The sequence below is a fragment of the Rhinolophus ferrumequinum genome, chromosome 13, assembly GCF_004115265.2.
Source record: "Rhinolophus ferrumequinum isolate MPI-CBG mRhiFer1 chromosome 13, mRhiFer1_v1.p, whole genome shotgun sequence".
Lineage (NCBI taxonomy): Eukaryota > Metazoa > Chordata > Mammalia > Chiroptera > Rhinolophidae > Rhinolophus > Rhinolophus ferrumequinum.
In genome coordinates, this window is record NC_046296.1 from 62,257,596 (window position 1) to 62,281,565 (window position 23,970).

Below are 23,970 nucleotides of genomic sequence, written 5' to 3' on the forward strand. Positions count from 1 at the left end.
TAGATTTTTTTCTCCCCTAATTTTCAGGAAAAAAATCAGAAATAACCACCCATGCCTGTTTCAGTAGTTTGTTTGTTTGTTTGTTTGTTTCATTAGTCTCAGGTGTACAAAACAATGTAATAGAATTTCACCCCTCACAAAGTGATAATTCTCCTCTCACCTAAATCCCAGCCCAATTCCTTCTAACCTCCAAACTGACCCTTCACATTTAACCCCAAATCCTAGCCATAAACTAAGCCCCAGCCACAATAATTCTCTGATCCATCACCCCGCTCCTTGGGGATAGCAGAATGTCTCTTTGCAATGAGCAGAAGGTCTGGGTAGGGTGGGACAGCCACAGCCAGCCCCAGGGAGGCATCGGGTGTCTGGAACAGAAGTGAGCCTCCTTGGACAATGGAGTGACTTAACTGGTTTTAATAAAAGACTCTGCAACATCGAAAAAAAAAATAATCTATTGCCTCTCTGACATCGTACGTATCTATTACAATTCCATTGACTCTATTCCCTACGCTGTACTCCATATCCCATGAATATATATATATGTATGTATATATGTATGTATATATATATATATATGTGTGTGTGTATATATATATAAATACGTAAAATTATAGTTGACATACACTATTATTCAGTTTCAGGTGTACAGCGCAGTGGTCAGGCAAGTAGCTTTTTTCTAATTGTGTGTACTCATCCTGTTTTTATGTTGCATGTTTCCAGTATAACTTTATTACTGGTATAAATTGTTTTGCTTGCAGAACTGTTCCTGGCAGGTTTCTAGTTGAGACCCTCGTGGTGTCTCAAAAGCCACTCTCACGAGATTCAGGAGACCCTGCCTGTGACGAGAACCTCAAAGGACTCGGCTGATAGGACCGCGAGGACACCCTCTGCGGTCGTTAGCGCTTTGGTTCTGTATTGTCACACAGAACACGGTCGTGGGAGTTTTACAGTCTTTCCCGTAACTGAAAAGTTGATAAATCAGTAACTATGTGGTTTCATATAGGTGAAAACAATGTTTAGATATATAATAATATTCCATTTACCCCTTTAATTCTATGGTCAGAGAACTCGTGAGTGGCCACTAACTCGTAAGAGGTCTTGTATCTTACTGTGTTTCCCCGAAAATAAGACCTAACTGGAAAATAAGCCCTAGCATGATTTTTCAGGATGACATCCCCTGGACATAAGCCCTAATGTGTCTTTTGGAGCAAAAGTTAATATAAGACCTGGTCTTATTTTCAGGGAAACACGGTAGACCTCACATGTTTATTGAACTGTATTCTTAGCTTGTAAAAAATATTCCTGACTAGAAAGACCAGTCAGTGGAGAGGAGTTCGGATAATGAACAAATGAAAGACGTCAGAATTTGTGTGAGACAATAAATGCAAACCCCTCATGGAAAAGATAATGGGAAGAATTCAGAAGTCTGATAGCAGCTTTTATTTCATTTTCTATTTTTCAGTGTCTTTTAGTCTGTCTAATGGATAACATTAAATAATGGCATGAGCAAGAGAGAAGGCTTGGCAGGGAACAAATCGGTTGTACCAATCTTGATTTTATCCTGCTGACATTTACAATGCTATAATCCATAATTACAACAACTGGGGTAAACTTTGACTCTTCAAGTAAAAGCGATTTATACTTATTAGTGTAAAATTGTTTCATTACATAAAAAAATTTAAAATATTTTTTTAATTGAATATACTATATTCAAATCTGGGGAAGTGTCATTACTGTCCTTGGAGCAAGTATTGTCTTTCAGTGACTAGAATAGTGCGTTGAGGCCAAGAAGGTTATTAACAAAAACAGCGTTTGTTGGTTTAAAGGCACCAAATGGCTACTTGCAATGCTGTTCAGTCAGACCCCACATGGTCCGCAATAGGAGACTCTTCTGGTTCCTAAGTTGGACATTATTTGATTTTGTTAATCCACCTTTCATAGCAAATGCTGGAAATAAACTCTGAATGTCATACATTTGTCCCTTTTAAGTTTAGGCCTTGATTTTTAACCTCTAACTATATACCTGGCAAAAGAGCAGCTTAGAATTCAAGGATAGGACTGTCTAAATGAAAGTCCTTCGTCCGATGGAGACTCGGTCTTCTACTGTCTCAGGGAGGGTACTAGCCATTGCCCTGCCTAACTCATAGGCATTTTTATTTATTTAATTTTTTTAGATTTTTTTTATTGGGGAAGGGGAACAGGACTTTATTGGGGAACAGTGTGTACTTCCAGGACTTTTTTCCAAGTCAAGTTGTCCTTTCAATCTTAGTTGTGGAGGGTGCCATTCAGCTTCAAGTTGTTGTCCTTTCAGTCTTAGTTGTGGAGGGCGCAGCTCAGCTCCAGGTCCAGTTGCTGTTGCTAGTTGCAGGGGGCGCAGCCCACCATCCCTTGCGGGAGTTGAACTGGCAACCTTGTGGTTGAGAGGACGCGCTCCAACCAACTGAGCCATCCGAGAGGCAGCTCAGCTCAAGGTGCCGTGTTCAATCTTATTTGCAGGGGGCGGAGCCCACCATCCCTTGCGGGACTCGAGGAATCGAACTGGCAACCTTGTGGTTGAGAGCCCACTGGCCCATGTGGGAATCGAACTGGCAGCCTTTGGAGTTAGGAGCACAGAGCTCCAACTGCCTGAGCCACCGGGCTGGCCCCAGCATTTTTATTTTTAATAGAAAGTTTCATAGTGGGGAAAATAGTAAAACAAAATCTCATGTGCCCAGCTCCCAGCTTCGACAATTAACAGAATGTGACCCATCTTATTTCATGCATACCCTGCCTGCCATCACCCTGCTCTTGTGGATTATTTTAAAGACAATCCTGGTCATCATTTCATTTTATCCATAAATACTTCCATGTCTACTTCTGAAAGACATATTTAAACATAACCACTACAACAGTAACACAATAAAAAAAAATCACTAACAGTAATTCCTCGATATCATCAAATATCACGTGGTTGTTTTGAAAGAGGAAACAGTGTGTTCAGGAGTCTGTGTGAGACTGAATAACTTGGACAGCGTGGCGAGCACGAAGCGCCCCTACTGGCTATGTGGAAAGCAAGTTTGTGTCCCGTTTCTTAAATGTTGGTTTTTACAGGTATTATCAATGAGGGACAGGCAGTGTGACCTGGGACTGGGGAGAGCAGACTTTCAGATTCGAATCCTGACTCCCTCAGTGCTAGCCGCGTGACTTCGGGCATGCTACCGTCTTGGGTCTTCAGTTGCCTTTTTGATAAAATTGACTAATTAAAGCTCCTTGAGGGATTATTATAAGCATTAAATTAAATAACATACGCTCCATCCATGGGTTCATGGAGAGGCTCAATACATTATCACTGTTATGTGGTTGTAGCACAATCATAATAAAAAATGGCGCTTGAGCATTATCTTGTGCCTGATGTTGTGTTATGTTATCTCACTTAATGGTCACAATCCCTCTATTCACTGGACCCTGTTATTGCCATCCTCGCTTTACAGATACTGAAATCAGAGGTCACAGAGGCCCACTAAGAATGGGCAAAGCCAGGCTTTTGACAACCACTGCACGTTCTTCGTGGGTTTGTGGTTGTGATGGATTTACTCTGAGAATCTCCAAAATGGTGCACTGTGGACATGCATACGTGTCATTTGTGTTGGCTGTGCAGGTGTTGAAGACCACATTGTTTTTTTCAGGAACTACTGCAGAAGTACAGTCACCTCTACGATCTGTCCCGATCAGACAGAGGGAGACTCCAGGAGCAGGCTGTGGCCATGTGTTTAGATGGTCAGCCTCTGAGGATGATTCAGCAGCTGATGGAGGTGGCTGTCGGCCCTCTTGACATCTCCCCCAAGGATATAGTACAGAGTGCAATAAGGAAAATCGTCTCTGCACTAAGGTAAGCTGTGAAACAGTCACTGAGGAAAACCAGAGGGGATATTTTGCCAATCATACAGTGCTCGTTTCATGGTTGTCATAAAGATAAAATACCACTGTAATGCAGGGTGTCTGCATTACACAGAATATGGTGAGTGGACACAGAATATGGTGAGGCCGAAAAGGACCACCAACGGAGCCATGGATAGAGGGTTCATACCACTATATTCTCGCTGGCAGCTGGGTTGGAGACACAGGAAGCAGGATCCACACGATCGCAATCCGCTTTTCAGCCTCACCATATTCGGTGTCCAGCCGCCGAGAGCGGGACCAGAGACCCTGCATTACAACCTTCATGCATGGATAAGCACTTTGTAAACTTTGAAGTACTTTAGAAAAGTGAGAGATATTTTTGTTAGATTTCTCAAAGTCTTATGTCTTGAGAACAGAGAACCATGAAAATGTTTCATTATTGGTATTGTGTGTAATATGTCAAGAAACTAGCTAACTTTTGGTTAGACACCCCCTGCCCCCAAATTATTCTTGAAATAAGAGAAAGGCCAAAATGGCGTGGGAAACAGCTGAGTGTCAGACTGTCCTGTGACCACAGGGTGCATTTTCAGATATTGCCTTTTCTAATTTTCCCTCTTTGTAGCAGTGGGAAAATGGTTCCCAGAGGTTCTTTTGAATTACACAAAGCAAGGTTAATCGTATACTGAAGAAGTTAGACATCTGTTAAGTGTCTTAAGACATTATTTACCTGCAGTGAATGGCAAAAAGAAGCCCCACAATTGAGGAATTCTAACTTTATGCTGATATGCTGGTGTCTTTATGGGAACTCATCCAAGAGGATTAGGAAAACGGGGAAGGTTAAGCTAAGAAAATAACGAGGCATCAAGTGCTTTCTGTGAATAATACAATTAGGCTAAAAAAGATTTAGTTGTGTTTAATTCATTCTCCTTTTAAGCATTCTTTGTAATTCTGTATGGCTCTTGAGGAACTTTTTGATTAAACGCATGTCAGTTTTCAGCAGCTGAAATCAAATGAGCCTTTATCAGTTTAATTACCGTAGCTTCAGACAGTTTTCACCTTAAGGCTCTGAGGTATCTGGTAATTTTATATAGAGAGAAATAAAATGTGACATTTTTTAGAAATAATAAATGCCAAATTAATAAAACTTTGTTCTATTATTGATAATATGTTTCGATGGTGGTGGTTATAGGAACTACTTTCCTCTTTCAAATGATGATACTTGTTTGCCACATTTTGTATCTTTTTATCCATAGTTTTCTTTTTATTGTTTCTTAAACAAAGGTTTAGATGGAGCTCACAAAAATAAACATTTTGAAACATTAGTGCTTTGATACATTTAGTTTATTTCCAAACAATTGCATTTTCATTAATAATTAAAATAAAACATGACGTGATATTTTTACATTTATAAAATTCTGACCTAATGTATGTCTCTTTCCCTTCACCCAGTTCTACTAAAGATTTGGGTCTGATCTAATAAATGTTGTGCTAAATACAGAGAAGACATTCAATAAATGTGAATTGAATCTTTTAGCAACAGAAGGAAAGGAAACATTAGTTCAGCTACCTCTTTTTCAAAAGAAAAGAAATTCCTAAGTGTCCATAACATTTGCCTTTGAGAAATTTAATAAAATTTAGTAGACATAAAATAACAAAGGCAAAAAATATTTGAATCCCGCAGTTGATTCAAGTCATAAAACTTAAATTATTTAGGAAACTCCTCTAAAACTTCTCTTTCCTCTGTTGCATTTTCAGAATTTACCAGAGTTCCAGACATTCACATTTGTTCAATGGGCATAATAATAGTACCTGTCTCGTGGGCTGTAGGGATTATTAAATGGCAGAATACATATAAAGCAATTAACAGTGCCTGATATCTATTAAGTACTATGAAAATATGAGTGTTTTGATAAAAGGTCAAGTGGGGAATTTAGATGATCGTTACATATTTAATATTTAAAATACCTCATGTATTGAATGTGTTTTGAATGACAAATGCAAGTAGGCTTCATTATTCTCTTGATATGAAACCACGCATGTATATTAGACTGTGAGTTCCTTAAGGCCAGAAAATGTTTCATTTCCATGTCCTTAGCATGTAGTATAGGTCTCAGTTCATTTGCAGCACATCCCACGGATGGCTGTGAGCTGGCAGTGTGTGCTGCCAGCATCCAGCCGTGTTCATCTGAGTGTAGGTGCCATGTTTGTGTCTGAGGCTGGACCTCTTCTCAGTCAGTCTCCTCTCTCTCCCTTCGCAGTGGAGGCAGCGCTGACCTCGTTGGGCCAGGGGACCCACTCCAGGTTCTGGAACGTGTTGTTGCAGCCATCCATGCCAGTGTGGACCAGGGGTAAGACGAGAACGTGTTTGCGATCTCATTTAATGGCTTTTCTCAGAGTCTCAGAATTACTTTTACTGTCCATATGTACAAAGCTTCCAGGACTAAGCAATGTTTCTAGACGTTTCTGTAGATAGAGCTGAGCACTTTCTGAGTAACTAAGGGGCGTTTTTGCGGATGGAGACTCGGTTCCCACAGCTGCATGCTTCCCCGTCAGCTCCAGGAGGAGGCTCACCTTCTCTCCTGAGCCGTGTTGGCTGTGAGAGCCTAGAGAGCGTGTCTTCTTACCTCCGTCCTCAGAGGCCAGGGGGAGGAACTGCTCTGAGCTCCTTAGAGGGGCAGGGATTCACATCCCCAAGAGGTTAACTGTATTGGCGAAGCACGGACATTCCTAGAGTGTACATATATATTTTGAAAAGCTTTCTGTGTGTTAGATGTGTCTTGTCTGAGGACTAAGAGTACTTAGGCTTTATTAGTCTAGAAAGCTAGTGTCTCTAATGCCATTTTAGAAAGAACGTTTCATTCAGGTGCAGTTGTACTGATAGGAATAATGGCACCAATGAATTAACAGTTAAGTGCCTCCCAGAGTTTGCTCTCATGTGTCTGGTATCCGTGTCAACCCTAGAAGGCCTCGCCCCAATTGTCTTGTTCTAATGGAAAATACGATACAATGATGATAAACAAGCGTTTGAGAAAACTCCCCATAGTTCCATTCAGTGATGGAATTGTTTTTATTTGCACATTATCTTCTATGTAGTTATTGTTCAGGTATAGATACATTTTTATCTAATTTGGATCAAAATCTATAAACATTTCCTTCTTGCTAATGTAACTTTTTTTCCATTTGTCTTCATAGATTTAGCGATTATTATTATTATTATTATTATTATTATTATTATTTGATGGCTGCATATGTCATTGCCATTTTCAGATGAGAGTAGAAAAGCTCAGAGCGTGAAGTTGACTTTTCCCTGAGTCGTAGACCTGGGAAGTAGAGCCAGGAATCCAGGCTGGCTCCACGTCATGCGTTTCAGCACTCGTGCCTTTAGAGCGTGTTTCCATGCAGTGCTTTGTGCCACGGGTCTGAGCGAAAGAACAGAGGATAAGCCATACAGCTGACTATGGAAAAGCATCGCAAGCAGGACCCTCTGCTTACTTTGCCTTTTGTCTTGCACATTCCTCTAAACCCCTTTACTTGGGGGTCTTTAGGCAGTTCCTTAGCTATGGCAGTGGCCACTTTAGGCCTCTTATTCTGATGAGAAATTGATTCATTTTCTGCATGTTTCCTGTGTACCATGTGCTCTGTGCTAAGTCACGAGGAGTTAAATGTGGGTCAGAAATAACCTCCAACCCCGAGGACTTCAGAGTCTTACAGGGGAGACCAGCTTGCCCAGAGCCCCTAGTTAGTCTACTAGAGAGTGGTGAGCTCTGTGCACAAGACAAGGTGGAGGGAGTGGTCTGTTCTCCCTGGGAGGTCCGGGCGGGAGGCACAGGGGTGGCACTGGGCCTGATCTACGAAATAAGAGTCTGTTAGCAGGAGGAGGGGGTTGATGGTATGCAGGCTGAGGGGGGAAACACTCAGCCGCCTTCCGGAGTGAGTGAGGCGCCCGCTAGCCGCTGCCCTTCCCAGCTGGCAGCTCCCCAGTGAGCTGCTGTCAGCAGCACAGCTGCGCTCAGTGATGCCCACCTGGATCCTGGCCTCACGTGATGGAAGGGATCGTCACAGGCATTGCTTTAAGCCCCTTCCAGTGGGGTCTCTCGGTCTTGTCCCACTGGGAACACCTCAAGAAGATTAGAAGGCAGTGCTTTTCTTAGTGAATTTCTGGCCAGATATACAGAAGACTACATCTCGGGTCTCTTGAATACAGACTAGTTTTTTTAAGCTTCTGTTTCCAAAGAGGAAGACATTAGGGACTGAAGATACAGAACAGGATCTTACTTTTTGTTCCAGAAACACAATAATAACTTAACATAAAAAACTTCAGAGAATTTTTTTTTTCTTAGAAAAGAGAGAGGAAGAAAGGCAAAGTCACAACTTTTATTCTTGGCAAGTATTTGAGTCACATTAAACCCGAGACCCTTGACTACCATTTCCCTTCCCAACAGTGTGCCTGGCAGAGTGACATGGGATTCAGACTCTTCTAAAAGGAACACTGTCAGGTCACTCCTGACTTGGCCTGACGTGACTGCATAACCTCCAGGAGAGGCCACTCCAGGCCTGTGTGCCTCTTACCCTCCCTTTTGGTGACATAAGAAGCCTCCTTCATTTCAGCCCTGTAACTTGAACATCCACTGCCCTCCTGGCATCTGTTTAAATAGTAAATCATCTCTTCATACACATGGTCAGCTCACTCTTTCCCTCTCTCTCTTTCTCTTTTTTTACATGCTCTTAGGTTACACATACACCATCCCATAAGAGAGAGGGAGAGAGGGAAAAAGGGAGAGAGGAGAGAGAGAGAGAGAGAGAGAGAGAGAGAGAGAGAGAGAGAGAGAGACAGAGAGACGTCCACCAGAGCAAATGAAGTCCAGTCCCCTCTTGCTCTTCGAGCCCTGTGAGGCAGTCAGTCCCCAGCGGTTCTGGAAGCGGCCACAGTGGAGGAGCGTCATGTTCTGTGACACGGAGCCCTGCTGACAGCCACAGCCACCGACAGGACGGAGGACCCACTCCCCTGCTGCAGTATTTTGGCCACCGCTGGCTGTGTTTATGACCAAAAGGGCCTGAGCCTGCCCCAGCCCACATGCTTCTCTAATCCCTAACACGAGGATGAGATTCTGCTCAGAAATCCTTCATCATTCCCATTCCATGCGAAGTAAGACCAAACGCCCCCAGTAATAACGGTTTACACTAATTAAAGTTAGTACCAGATAATGTATTATGTGCTTTACTATTTTCTTTTAAGCATTTCTTTAATTCTCTACAACCCCATGAGGAAGGGATTGTTACCCCTCTCCAATGTCCAAATAAGGAGACTGAGGCTCAGAACCGTTAAGAGACTTGGTCCCTGTAACACACTCAGAAAGTGGTAAGTCTGGGACCTGAATCTGGGTCTGACAACTGCAGAGCCTGTGCTTTCAAAGTGTGAAGCTGCACCACCTTTTCAGCCTGGTTGTCCAGGTGAGGAGACTGTCCTACCTTAGCGCTGCCCTCAGCCTCCCCACCCAGACATCTGTGCCTTATTTGCTCCCTGAGCGTGCTGTGTTCTTTGAAATCTTTGGCCTTTTTCCCTCCTTGCTATTCCCTTTGTCTGGATTGTATTTCCCTACTTTTCCATTTATACACAACCTATCTTATGGTCCTATTGAGATGCCATGTCCTCTGCCAAGCCTTCCTCGTTCTTTCTCCATTATCACTGTACAAGTTTATAGTAGTCATTTGGAGAATCGTTACTTTGTCCCTTTTAAAGTCCTGTTCCATTGTATTATTCATTATTTGAAAGCAGAAGCTGTGTACTTTTTCATCTTTGTGTCATCAAGCACAGACTTGGATGATGGTGATAATAGAAATAGTGACGATTATGACGGTTGCTATTTATTGAGTACTTCCTCTGTGCCACACACTGGGCTCAGGTGCTTTATGTACATTTTCTTGGTGTCACGGACTCCGAGGAACACACTTTCAGGGAGGGCCTTTGTCTACTTAACTATAAGATGAATATGATGATATATTCATGACTTTTGTCCAGAGTTGTTAGGAAAGGACGGGGCTGGGGTTCATGGGTTCGTGCGAGTCCAAAAAAATGCTCTTTCCAGCACACCGTACTGTCTGCTAACTTTGCACGTAGTGATATTCAGGAAATATTTGTGGAATTCTACTTTTTTGCACCCCAATTTTACCATTTTTAATACATATTAAGAAGCACATTCATAGATAAAACTAACAGATGGCTTTGTAAATTTAGGAAATGCTTAATCCAGTTGTTCATAAGTGTCCAATTGTAGTTTCTTTTATTCCTAAATACAAATAATAAATTCTGTTTTTTAATTTAAATTGCCATAAAATTGTATTGATAGGTATGTTATCGAATGCATACTAAGAGATATACTTAGTATCATTGTAGAATTTTATTCTTAGAAGTTTTTAAAAAAAAGTCTGTGGTCTTGTCAGGGTGTGGAATTTGGGACCTGGTCTAAGTGACTTCTTGCTAGAAGCCTCACAAGGATCTGGTTACAACCAAACTTGTATAATTCAGTGCTTTGTCGTGAGTCACCAGGGCCTTGTGGGAGTGAAGCTTCTGATGGGTGGTAACCTCTTAACAGATGTTGATAGTTATTCACTGACATTATCATCAAATAAGTTTTTTTCCTGAGATGGTCCCCTTGGGTTTACAAGAAAAGGGATTTTGATACTGTATAGAAAGTTATACAACATATCCTCTTCTCCGAATCCTTGTAGACTACATGGTTCTTTAACACCCAAGCATTCATATGTTATATTTTGAGTAGTATGAAATTAGATACTCTAACCACCATACTGAAATTCTATCACAGAGGAAGGACCTGGGCTTTGAGGATTGTACCATTGTAGATGTTTGTGGGTGTATCATGTCACTGCCATGAAGCCTAATTCCTTATCTATAAAATGGAATTTACATGGGCAGCTTAATGACTATAGTTAACATTACTGCAGTGTATATTTGAAAGTTACTGAGAGAATAGATCTTAACAGTTCTCATCTCAAGAAAAAAAATTGTAGCGCTGTCAGGGATGGATGTTAGCTAACCTTACCATGGTAATCATTTTGCAATATATACATATATCAAATCATCCTGTTGTACACCTTAAACTAATACAATGTTATGTGTCAGTTATACCTCAATAAAAGTAGAAAAAGTTAAAATACCAGAAAATAAAGTGGAATTTATAGTACTTTGCATAATTATTGTCAACTAGTAATATATAAATGTCAACTAGTTTTATATAAAATTACGAGAGCGGTGCCTGCACTATTAGTATTGTTCATAGAAATCAGTATACTACTTATTAAACTTTGTGTAAGAAGTAGCGTAGCTAAGGTCATATTGATTAATGATGATTTTTATCTGCCTTATGTAACTCATTTTAATGTGACACTGTTTAAAAATTACATTCATTTTATATAGTTTTAACTACCTGCTATGGTTTGTTATAATTAAAACCTAAATTTTTCCTCTCAATAAGAAGAAATAGTTACCCAGGGAGTAAGTGTTGAAGTCAATCACCATATTTGATTACTGGAAGAATAAAAAAGACTCAGGAGTTTCTTTCTCACCCTCGTTTCTGCCCTGCAGAGAAGCGCTGGTTTCCTCCGAGGACTTGCTGGCGTGGCTGCGGCCTTTCTGTGCTGATGACACGAGGCCCGTGAGGCCCCGCATCCAGGTGCTGCAGATTTTGGGACAGTCATTCCACCTGAGTGAGGAGGATAGCAAGCTCCTCGTGTTCTTTAGAACAGAAGCCATTCTCAAAGCCACGTGGCCCCAGAGACAGGTAAGGGAGCATCTGATGGCCTAGGGAGTATTTTCCCTGTTAACAATAATCAGAGGTCGTTTCTTGATGACTTTAAACTGCCTTCCAGTAAATAGTTGGCTTGGTCATGCCAATTTCCAGTACGTTCATCAGTCCAGCTATATAGCAGTTAAATATGGGCAGTAAAGTTTGTTTCTCTTTTCCCATGTGTTTGCGTATGTCTATGCGCAGTACATGTTATCTTGGTCACTTAACACGCGTGTGCCGTTTTTCTCTTCAAAAGATGCAGTCAGGGATTTTCACAGTACCACTTATGGCGGCTCACCCTGTCCCTGGAGAAACTCAGATCTCAACAGAAATGCAGTTGCAGTTTAGCTAATTCCTTTTTTTCCCAGGTACTCAAATGCCCTCTCTTCTCTTCTGTACCTAGACGGAAACACTGTCCCGGTCACAGTGGGTCTCAGTTTCTGCATTCTCCATGCCCCACTCAGTCCATCCTTTCTCTGGAGCCTTCCCTGACCATTTCAAACATATTGAACTTTGAGTTCCACACTTGAGCTTTAATTAATTATTGTTATAATTGTTATTAAAAGTGTTGCCTCCCTGAAAACTCAGAGTCCCTGGAGGATGTACTTCCAGTCTTTTGAATTCCTCTAAGGTTGCTGTGCACATACTCAGAGCTTACATACTTGTTGATTGAATAAATGGGAATGCTAATTTCTAAATCAAAGATATACGATGGCTGCTGAAGATTGGCTTAAATTCTAAATTGCTGTAGTCTAAAGACATGGGATCTTAGAGCCCTGACTTCAGCCAAGTGCTTTAGCATGCAGAGGAGACTGTATGCCAATAAAAGTTAGAGAATAAGACTTCCCAGATAATCTGATCTGCGAGAGAGTTTCCTAGAAGTCTGACTCCAACTCGGTTTACCTTCTAATTTTAAAGCTTTGCTTTATAATTTATATGTTCTTATTGCTACACTTAAAGAACAACAAGTTTATTTTTTAAACACAAACCAAATATTTTTGCGACTCATCTCAGAGCATCTTCATATTTATTGTCATATATTCTTATTTCCCTCCATGAGATAAATAAATAGGTAAATGCTGTTATGTATTCAGTAGAATTAGAGACCTTGAGATTCAAAAAAGGTGTGCTTATCAATGATTCTCTAATCTTGCCAAAAGGATTGTATTAAAAAACCGCTAAAACCTGAATAGTACTATCTGTTAGGCACTGTGACTTTATCAGCATATTTAGTTTCATCATTTTGCCATGAATTACATCAGGGGACCACTACTAGCCCTTTTAAAGAGTAGTTTCTGAACACAAATGCAATAAGCTATGCAGTACATTCCAGGTCCCTGACGTAGTGTAATAGGTGTTGAAAGTATGCTTGTTCTCAGCACATGGGAAGGCTTATGTAGCGTCGCCGAGCTAAGCTCTAAATTGGGCCCCGTTATTTTTGCCATGTGGAACTTTAGATTCTGCCTCATCCCGAAGTGAATGAATGACCCCTCCGTTATGCACTCTATTGACAGAACCTCCATTTTTCAAGTTCGCAACCTTCTCAATTTCATCTTCCTTCATGGCTGGAGCCTGGCAGGATGATGAGGCTCATTTCTCTGGTGGGAGCCTCACTTCATGTTATGTCAAATCTATATACCGAAAATATTACGAAGCAGCATGGAAACCGGGTAAAGGGGAAAGCATCCATCATACCTGTCATGTTGAAGCACTAGAACATACACTTTAATATTTGGGCCTAAACGCTTCAGAAATAATATTTTTTTTTCTTTTAAGCATTTCTCAATGTTCCAGTTACTCTAAGAACAAATTGCAACTTTTACATGATTTCAGTGATTTCTGGAGATTTCTGAGATTTATTTCTTTGTAGCGTACCTTCTTCTAAATCTAGGATGTAAGGCAGCTTTGTCTAGAGTCCCTTTCCATGCACTTTCTAGACGGACTTGAGTTTATTGCACTGAGTGCAAACTGTTTTCTCTCATCTGCAAAGGCTGTACGTAGCTCCTCGTTTCATCGCTGCTTTTTCGGTGGTGCAGACTTTTTCAGGCCCTCTAGAAAATATCTCTCCCAGACGTCCCGTGACTCCAGTAAAAGTCATCTCATGTCCTCCCCCCTGACTCTTACTTTCCCCCAGGTAAGAACAAGTTCCCTGTTCTTGGCAACTTATGATCTGACTTTCTTCAAGTATTTGGTAGTGAAAATAATTAAACTACAATAGTTCCTTAATTACGCTATTCATCTGTAGTCTTCTCCAAAAATAAATGAAATCAGCGAGTATCTCCTCCTCCTTTAAAAATTAAGTATTCCATGTCAGCCTGTCATTTCTGATTTAAATCTGTTTTGAAGGGCAAGTGAATGTGGGGGAACTCTGTCTTATAATAGTAAATACCTGTCTGCTCTGTGGAGCAAGAATGCAGGAAAACCGTGGCATCAGAATAGAAACAGCAACTACTTCTGGAATCTCACAGAACTATGCCCATCATTGAAATTTGAGGTCGTCTCTGTTACGGTTTTTTTAAAAACTGGGTTACCTTTCACTAGAGCAGTGAAAAGGTCAGGGCACTAGTGGACACATGCAAGCACGTGTCTCCAGCTTCCCTCTACGGTTGTTTATAATCTTCTTAGAGAAGATTCTTAACTATGAGCCTCGGCCACTTGGTGTGTAAAATGGAACCTTGAACTAGAGGAGACAGTGGATGATTTACTCACCTCATGTGTCATTTCTTCCACACATTAAACTGTCGTCTTCATCTTTATATACCAAACACCTAAAAGACCCCAAAATGTTGATTGCATGGGTTCTCGTTCGTCTTTATTTCTTCCTATCCTCTTCTCCATTCCCAAAGCTAATATTGAGCATAGCGATGGGTGCTTACAGAGGAAAGATAAGAATAGATGGTGACATTACAATGTTCAGTGACCAGAAAATATGGAACCGCTACCTTTTCTGTGACTGGTAATCCTCTTAGGCAGATTTTGCATACATCAAAGAGGGACTTAATATTTAATTATCCTTGAGGTGCCCAAAGGAGTGGCCCGACAAATCAATGCGTTGCTGGGAAACCAGCCAGCTCCTGCAAAATTGAACACAGAGTCTGTGGAGCCTGCTACCTCACTGGTTCTCAGAGAGACAGCAATTCCTAGCTTTATGATGATTAGTTAACAGAATTAAAAATTCAGAGGTCCTCATATTTCAACAGATTTGAGAGGCGTTCATTTCTATTCCAGAAATGTGCGCCAGTTCGGGGGGCCAGGGGAGGGAGGAAGAAGAGAACAGAAAGTGGAGGGAGAGGGGGGGATGTATTGTGTTAATGGCCTAGGTACAATTTGTCTGAGTTTTTCAGGTTTTGTAATTTTCTGGTTAACTGGTGCATGAAAAATATGGGTCAAAATACTGATATTTCCTTAAAAAATTCCATACCCCATCACCTCAGTATTTTTTCCCCTGTTTTTATGTAAATAGGAACATGTGGCTTGGAGTTTCACCTTTTAAAATTTCTAAATTTTCAGTTTTAAGTGATAACCAGAAAGAATTAGTTTTAAGACAACTTCTAACCTAGTTACAAGTTCATGTATTTTGTGTCCTTTGACAAATGCAGAGACATATTTACCGTTTCTGTCAGAGGCCAGTTTGGCTTCATTTGCTAAAAAAAACAAAAAACAAAAAAATACACTTCTTTGTCAGACAGAGCTCAAAGAATAACAGAAAAGTTTAGTATGCAAAGTGATATTTAATTCCTTGCAAAGAATTTATTGTTACCTTAAGACTCACTGATGTATGATTTGCTTAATCAAATATACGATAATATATGATGTTAAAAATATATGTGCACACATACATATAATATATCCCTAATAGGCATGAAATTAGATTCGTAGAACTAGAGGAGACTTTGAAAAGCGTCCCAGTCCCATAATTATATTTTATAGAAAAGGAGATGGATGTCCAGAAAGGAAGTTACTTCCTCAGATTTTTAGCTTAAATGTCACCATTTCTAAAAGGACTGCCTCCTAAATTAGTGACCCCGTCACAATCAATTTTATGACCCTTTTAATTCTCTTCTAATCACTTACCCACTATCTGCTAACTTCTACCTACCTACCCTTGTATCTGTTTATTATATGATGTGTACTTTCTTCTATTAGAATATAAATTCCATGAGAACAGGGATCTTACAGACACTCGTTAAATATTTGTTGAATAAATGAAGATTAAATCTTAAAAACGTGTCCAAGATCACCTTTAAAATGGCAGGGCCAGGACTCCTGACACTCGGTGTGAGCTTCTCGCCGTGAAGGAGGAAGGGCCAGCCCACGCCGCTTCCTCCCCCTCGCATGCAAACAGAATGGTCTGCTTGGGATACTGGCGAGGTTTCCTGGAAAGGATGGAGCGGCCTGCTGCTTCTAGGCTGATACTCTTTAATTTCCCGTAATTTGCTGACGGTGATTTTTGACCAGACCGTTGCTTCTCTTGTGGAAGCGTACAAGTCACAAGCATATTTGTTCAGATGGGAGCAGAAGATCTGAAATGTTAGAATAGAGCTCCGTGTGCCTTTTTACCTAAGATGATTAAAGTAGAGAGAGCACCAATATTTACAGGGTCCTTCAAGTGTTTGAAGACCTCGACAGTCTCTTTTTATAAGTAATGGGTTCTTTCTTTTAAAGCGTTGCCCTCCTGTCGCCGGTACCACTGGGAGGAGAGGGGCTGTGGAGTGTAGAGTAAGTGCACATTTGAAACAGCCTTGCAAGGTGCTTACCACCGTCTCTGAGCTTCCACCAGGCCCTGCGGCCTATTTAAGGTTGCACCGCTTGTGAATGATAGAACTGGAGTTCAAACCCACTTCTGCCTGGTCCCAAAGCTTGTGTTTCTGGCCCAGTACCACACTTCTTCCCACTTGGCAGCACTGACACGTGTTCTCCAGAAAGTGTGCTCTGCTGGGCTTTTACTCTTTCCACTGTGGATTTACATGGGCTGAATGTGATTAGGCCTGACGAGTCATGAGTTTGATCAGAGAACAGAAATCATTGCTTCATCTTTCAGGCTTTTTCACTGTGACATGTAGCGCTGTGTATGTTAGCTGCTGCTCCGTTCAAACATTCTGAGAAGTGCCACATTATTGGACAAGAACACTCGGTCACATAGTCATGGAAGGTTCTTCGGCCTCAGATTACATGCTCTTCACTCTGGCAATAGAAAAAGAGACAAGGCAATTAGTAGTAAAGTGTTGGGCCCTTCACCACACAGACCTGCATTCAGATCGCAGTTTTCACCACTCACTGGTTCCGCAACCTTGGAAAAGCTGCTAAATTTCTCAAACCTTAGTTTCCGTGTCTATGAAATGGAAACAGTATACAGTGGTTGTGAGGGTTAAATGGGATAATAACAGGCAATGTTCTAACTCCAGTCCCGATAAATGGACCCCCTTGGTGTGGGGCCTGTAATCGGGTGGAGAACCCAGATGTGGAAACCAAGAAGCAAATAGGCTAAAAGCGGGGGGCTTGCGGGAGGGCAGAGCTGTTCTGCCTGGAGGCAGTAGTGGAGACTGCTCGGAGCGGGGCCTGAACTGAGCTCAGCTCAGCTGCGGGTAGTGCGGGCGTAAAGGCAAAGCCACCAGAGGTGAAACTGCAAAGGAGCAGGCCAGACTGAGGAGAGCCCCAGGCTCCTGTGCAGGTTTTCCCTCGGTGGTGGCGAGGCCGCATGGAAGGGAGATGCCGAGAAGCAGCAGGATCACATCTGTGGTGTTTCTTTTTCACTTCATGATATTTTCAAGTTTGGATATTCCCAGCCTGTAATTGTGCTGAATATATGGGCTTTATTTGCTCTTGTTCTTTATTGTTTTGGAGGATGTATAGGTTTTCTATATATAGAATATATAGGAAGCCACATAATTCAGTGGCCACTATTTTCTTCTGTGTTGGAGAAGTCTCTCTGGATGCCTTCTAACTGGAATCAAAAAATGAGAGTCAAAATAAAAACTGAATGTTACAGCAAAAATCTGTTTTCACGTAAGCTACAGAAAATGCTACATGTACTGTTAGTTTTCATGTTTTTTTCAGGGCCTTCGAGGCACCAGGCGTGAAGCTTTGAATGTATGTCACATCATTTCAGCCCCATAATACCCTTTGATGTAGGTGATCTTATCACTCCGCTCAACACATGACATTTGCGAAGTATCTCAGTGCTAGAATGGGGCAGAACGATGTACAGTAATGAACCATCAAAACTAAGAGCCACCAAGGTAACTCAGTGTTAACTCCAGGTCAGGTACCCAGAAAGGTGTGTGTGTGTCTGTATGGATAGGGCATTGTGTTATGTTACGTATTATGTTATATTCGCAAAGTAACACGATACGTTAGGTATTATTACCTTATTGTTACATATGAGAGCACTGAGGCTCAGAGAACCTCTGTTTTCACATGGTCACAGAGCTATATTAAGTGGCATGGCCAACATTCAAATCTGAGTGTGAATGATATACTACAGTGAAAACTTTCCAACTCCATGAATTATGCTATTAATATTTCATCAACTTGAACTAAAAAACAAAGTCTGGCCTTAAAACAGAAGCTTCAACAGCAGCTCTTTAAATTAGACACACATGTATTTATAGGGGCTTATTATTATTATTATTATCATTTTATGTCACGATTAGTTATTTGTCCTAGAGGAAAAATTTGTAAGGCAATATCTTTCTCTTCTTATTTTAACACAAAGTATTTTCCTCTATCATATGTCTCATTTTAAAAAATGTCTCATATTATATTTAGCCAAGTGAAGACATGTTTTTATTGAAGTACACCAGCGCGTATGGTCGTGCCCTCATTTCTGTTTTCTTTCTCAGGACACTCTTCCCATGGCAGACCTCGTACTCTTTGCATGGGCTGGGGAAGGTGGTTTGAATCTTCAGGCTGTCTACCAACACATTCTGCCTTTATTACAAGCAGTGCAAGACTCAGTACTTATGAAATTCTCTCAGTATCTACATCTACTCTAGTTCTTTGCTGTAGAAGTGGAAAAATCTGTCAAAAAATAGCTACCTGACTTTCAGTATTTAAACTTTAGTACTAATTTCCACAATTTTATATTTTCTATTTAATAAAACTCATACTCAGAAATGGATATGATCATAATTTATGTTCTGTTGATATTTTCTTGTCTAATAATAACTAATTATTATACTTATTAGTTACAATACTGTTTATTGAGTATTTACTATGTACCAGGCCTGGGTCTAAATACTGCATAGATTGGTGGGGTAGTCCACCAGCGTATGACAGAGCCCAACAGCTTATGACTGTTTGGTTTTCTAAAACTTTGACTTCCTTCCCCAGAGAGTCGGGTTGGACCCAGTGGACACAACACACAGAGTTGGCCACCTGAAACCTTACTACCCTTACCTTACCTTAAAGGGGTAGCTTTACAGACAGGGTCCAGTATCCTAGAAATCAGCTCTGTCGTCTTTTTATATCTCTGTATATCTATCAAAGTAGGGATTTTTGTTTGTTGTGTGTTTTGAAGCCCTGCATACAGAGACAGCTCAGTCTGACTTACTGTGTTCATGAAAGGAATTGCAGTTACTTGGCAACTTTAAATCAAGCGTCGTCATGTGAGTCCCTTGGAAGCAGCCTAAGAGCTCATCAACTCGTATGGAAGACAGTGTAGTGATTAACAGTACCAGTGTCAATAATAATCCTCTCCTGTCGGTAATTATCTTCTGTTTGTACAGTACTTTTCTCTGCATTGATACGTATTTCATATCCGCAAATACCTGCAGGTAAAATAAGCTGTCAGTGCCTGTAGGCAGATTTCAGGGGAGGTGGCCCAATTTAAGATAGTTCTGTTCACGTCCAGCAGCCACAGAGAAATTTAAGGTGAAAGCTGTCGTCATCTGAGAAGAGGTGACTCAGTCCACTTGCTCAAGAACAGTGACTGTGTCTGATAAGCAGGCTGCAGCTACTTGACAAATTGACATACAGCAAGGACTAAAGTCACCTCATTCAATGAGGAAAGACATACTGCTTTCAGAGACAAAAGGGAAAGAGATACTCTTATGTTTGAGTCACATTTGAATTTCGCCCTTTGTCTTATGATGTATAGTTAGTGGTGTCAGTATAAAATCTACACAGTGCTCGTAAAGTATTGGACATTTTCACCCCCAGCTCACTGGGGAAAGGATGGAGGTACTGAAAGAGGTATATGTGCCTTTTGTTTCCACTGGGGAAAAGGACAAAAATAAAGAAAATATAGTAAAAAAAAAAAAAAAAAAGCAATTTCTCTCAAGTTTATTTTCGCTAATCTGTGGAAGACTATGCTTAAGAGTCATTTTAAATACTATGTTCATTGCACAAGTAAATGTTAAAAGATAAAGTTAACCCACTATTCTGTTACCCTGAAATGGCCATATTTCTTTGTTTTCTTTTTCTGTCCTGTCCAGTCTATAGACATAATTCTTATTAGAAGAAAGCATAGCACACATCTGGCTTTCTACTTTTTTTGTATATAGCATATTATGTAGTTGACAATATAAATAATATGATTGTGTGCCTGACGTCTGCCAGTTTCTTTCCTGGCTGTTTAATTCACATTCTCTTATTCAATATTCACAACCATCATATAAATATGTTACCTTCATCATACGGAAGAGGAAATGATGCCTCAGAAAGGTCCAGGAATGTCTCCAAAATAAACATTTTTGTGTGTTACTTGGACTTAATCAGCATTCTTTTGAAAGCTGTGTATTTGATCAAACTGCCGTTTATCATTTATTTTACAGTCTCCTGAGGAGAAATGTTGGAGCATTTAATAGCCACCTACAGGTAGTTTTTCCTCTATGTTAAATTATGCTCTGTGGTCCTTTCACATTATAGTTGTTTGGGCACTTATGTCACTTCTCTGTACTTCTCATACTTTTATGAAATATATTCAGATGCTGGGAATCTGTATTTTAAGATGGACTGCATTACTTCCTAGAAAAGAGACATGTATATCAAAGTATATAATGATTATCCAGCAAAGTGTGTTCTTTATCATGTGTTAAGCACGTGCTCAAGTCCATTTTTAGGCCCATTTTCTTCTCGTAAGGGAAAGCTTTTGTAGCTACATTGGTAGAGAATTTAAAACTGCTTTCTTAAGAGCTGAGTAACTTAACAATTTGAAATCCTTTATGATACGTGAGAGTGAGCCAGTGTGCATGCACAAAATGGGTGATTGCGTAAGTTACTGTATTTTTCACATTTATATTTTAAACATGGGGGGCCAATGCTCTGAAAAGTAAATTACTAATAATTGAAATGATTAGTGAGCGTTCAGAAGAAAATGTGTCCTGACAAAGACATGCTCTTAAAAAGTTTGTGTGCACATGAGAAAGGCGTTATACAAAGACATTTATCACTAAACACTTTTTAGAACTGGAAACTATTATTTGTACACTAACATAAAAGCAAACGTGTAACAGTTTAATTTATAGTTTCTTTTCTCTTTCCTTCTCTTGTGACACTTAATGTCCTTAGAATTTACAGGCTATTATTACCCTTTTCTGAAAAGAAAGAAATCTAACTGATGTTGAAAGCATGAATCCCTTTTTCCTAATCTCTTCCGTCTCGTGGTATCCAGCAAATAGCCTGTATACACTCTGCATTTCATGTAAAGGAAAAGCTTATTATTATTCATTAAACTGCAGCTAATTATAGAAACTGGAATATTGACACTGCTGGGAACCCGGAGCCACATCATTCAATTGTTTTAACATATTTTTTACACGTAAAACCTTTTCCACAAATAAACTCTGTAAAAACTTAGATTTTAACTCATGAAGAAAAGAGCAGCCATTTACCAACCCTTTTCCCAGCTGCAGACCTGCAAGCACCTCCAAACTCCCGAGACTTCAAGGATTTTTGGAGCTCATTTTTCAAATAAGGAAAATTAAGACGCACAGAGAGGGGCTTTATTGAAATCATACACCTACACAAGACACCAGTAGTCGATACATAATGTCAATAAATTTGCTATTTCTGGGACTTTTGAAGTGTTTTCCTTCTTGGTGGCATCTAGTTAAGCCTTATGTTTATTTTTAATAAAACAACAACAGCCAAAAGTTTACGGCAACTCTGAATAGTTGATATCGCTCTGTGCTAAAATATTTATGAATGCTGAATTAGCTTCATTCACTTTGTATATCCATTCATTATTTCATTCACTCCATGAGTACTTAGTATGCATTTACTGTGTATCAAGTGTTATCTTTTAAGTATTGGGGATAAACCAGTGAACGAATAGAAGTCTCTGTTTTGAAGGAGTTTCCGTTCTAACGGAAGAAGAAAGGCAATAAACAAACATGTAAGTGCTAAAAAGGAAAACAGAAAAACAGGTGAGGGAGAAAAATGGGGTGGGGAATGCTACTTCAGGTAGGGTCGTTATGCAGTGCGTTCTCCAGTAAGGTGACATTTCAGAAATTTGAAGGAAATGAAGGAATGAGCTGTATAGATACCTGGAGAAAGAATGTGCTGGGCAGAGGAAACGTCAGAATTCAGGAGGCGGAAGTGTGCCTGAGGGCATGCAGAGCTGCTAAGGGGCCCCGAGGCTGCACGTGGGCCAAGGCTGGTCGGGTCCCTTAACAACAGAGGGATGTCTTGAGTCTGAGATTTTATTTTTTAACATTTCTTTATAAAGAGGCAAGAGACTATTGGCAAAGCCCCAGGTAGACCAAACCCAAAGCCTGTGTAGGTTATTGAGCCTCCTGGTTTCAGGACATCCCGATGTGGTTGTAATTAGATATTAGCTCTCCCTCTTGCTAGCCATGTCGCCAGGACAGATAAGCCTGTTTCCCCATCTGTAAAGTGAGGCCAGTAATATCTGTGCTGTTCTCTACACAAAGCTCTGTAAAGGCCAACTGACTTATTGGATTATAAAATTATTTCAAAACCATGAAATGCTTCAGTTATTCCATGGGAGAATGACATGAGGCTTTGACGCAGGTTTTGAAGGATCTGACCGGTCCCTGGGTGAGCAGGACTTCCCATAGTAATTACCAATATCTTCATAGTACTTATCAACTTTTTGTGAAAATACAGAATTCATAGCATGACTTTTTCAGATGGCTACATGGGATCGGAGCCAGAATGACCATTAAATTACATGTTTTGGAAACATGCATTAGTGTAGACAATGAAGCAAATATATAGATAACCATCCACTGTCATTATCCTTTCAAAGTATTATCATCTGATCTTAGTTACCCAATTATAGAGACTTTATGTTAAGAGAGCCTGGGAAATGAGAACTAGCTTTTGGCTTGCTTTTATATTGAAAACTGCCTTTTAACTTAAAATAGCAAACCTTTTTATCCACAGAGGTTTTGGAGATGTGATTTGTTTTAGGACTACCTCAATGTAAAAGGAATCTCATTTGCTTACTCCATGAGAGGAAAAATGAATATTCTTTGTTTGACCAAGACTTTTACATTAGAAATGTAGATGTGATTGTAGGAGAAAACAATCCAAAACATATGACAAATGTATTTTAGTAAAATCTTTAATTTCAAATTAGAGAAATTTTCTAGACAACATGAAGACTTAGCAATAATAATGCTCAACTGAAAATTAGAAATGCATTTAGGGTAATTTAAACTAAAAAAAATCCTGATAATGTTTAGTATGGTGAACTCTTATAATTTCACATAAAACAATTCAGTAATTTGAATTAACATATTGAATGTCAATAAGCCAGTTCTGTGGAAATCTACGTATTATTTTTTTTTTTGGTAAAGAACGTTAAGAACCTTCCTGTGATTTGTTCTAAACAATTTTTAACTTAAAGGTTTGAAATGGGTAAGGCATGGAGCTTTTGAAGGTTTTTTTCCTTTTGGTTTGTGGGGGGGGGGGGTTTGTTGAATCTTTCCTCAACACCTTGTAAAATTTTTCAAAACAATGTTTAATCACAATAAAAAAATTTTTGAATTCTTCTGTAAACCAGTTTAGCAACCTTTGCCATCAGTTTCAAGTGTGTATTTCAACTTTCAGGTGGACGTGAGTGACATTGAAAGTGAAGAGAACCGCTTCTCTCTCTTTATGGAGCTCCTGGAGTCCAGTCACCAAGAGGTTGAATTTCAGCACTTGGTTTTGCTCTTGCAAGCTTGGCCACCTATGAGTCATGAATATGTGTAAGTATTCACATATGATTAGACTTCTATTGTTTCTGTGGTTTTGAAAATTCAGTACCTTCAAAAGAGCCAAATGAAAGAAATATATAAAAAAAAAATTTTCTGGTTAATTTTTTTTTTTTTGACAA

General features: G+C 40.0%; 1 protein-coding gene across 1 annotated transcript in view; it reads left to right on the plus strand.

Annotated features, from left to right (window-relative positions):
* The window catches only part of NBAS (NBAS subunit of NRZ tethering complex), a 272,797-nt gene that overhangs the window by 227,445 nt on the left and 21,382 nt on the right, over nucleotides 1-23,970 (plus strand). The window contains exons 46-49 of the mRNA XM_033124755.1: nucleotides 3,666-3,868; nucleotides 6,138-6,227; nucleotides 11,483-11,678; nucleotides 23,703-23,842. Coding sequence (XP_032980646.1) covers nucleotides 3,666-3,868; nucleotides 6,138-6,227; nucleotides 11,483-11,678; nucleotides 23,703-23,842 — 629 coding nt within the window. The remainder of the gene's footprint in view (nucleotides 1-3,665; nucleotides 3,869-6,137; nucleotides 6,228-11,482; nucleotides 11,679-23,702; nucleotides 23,843-23,970) is intronic.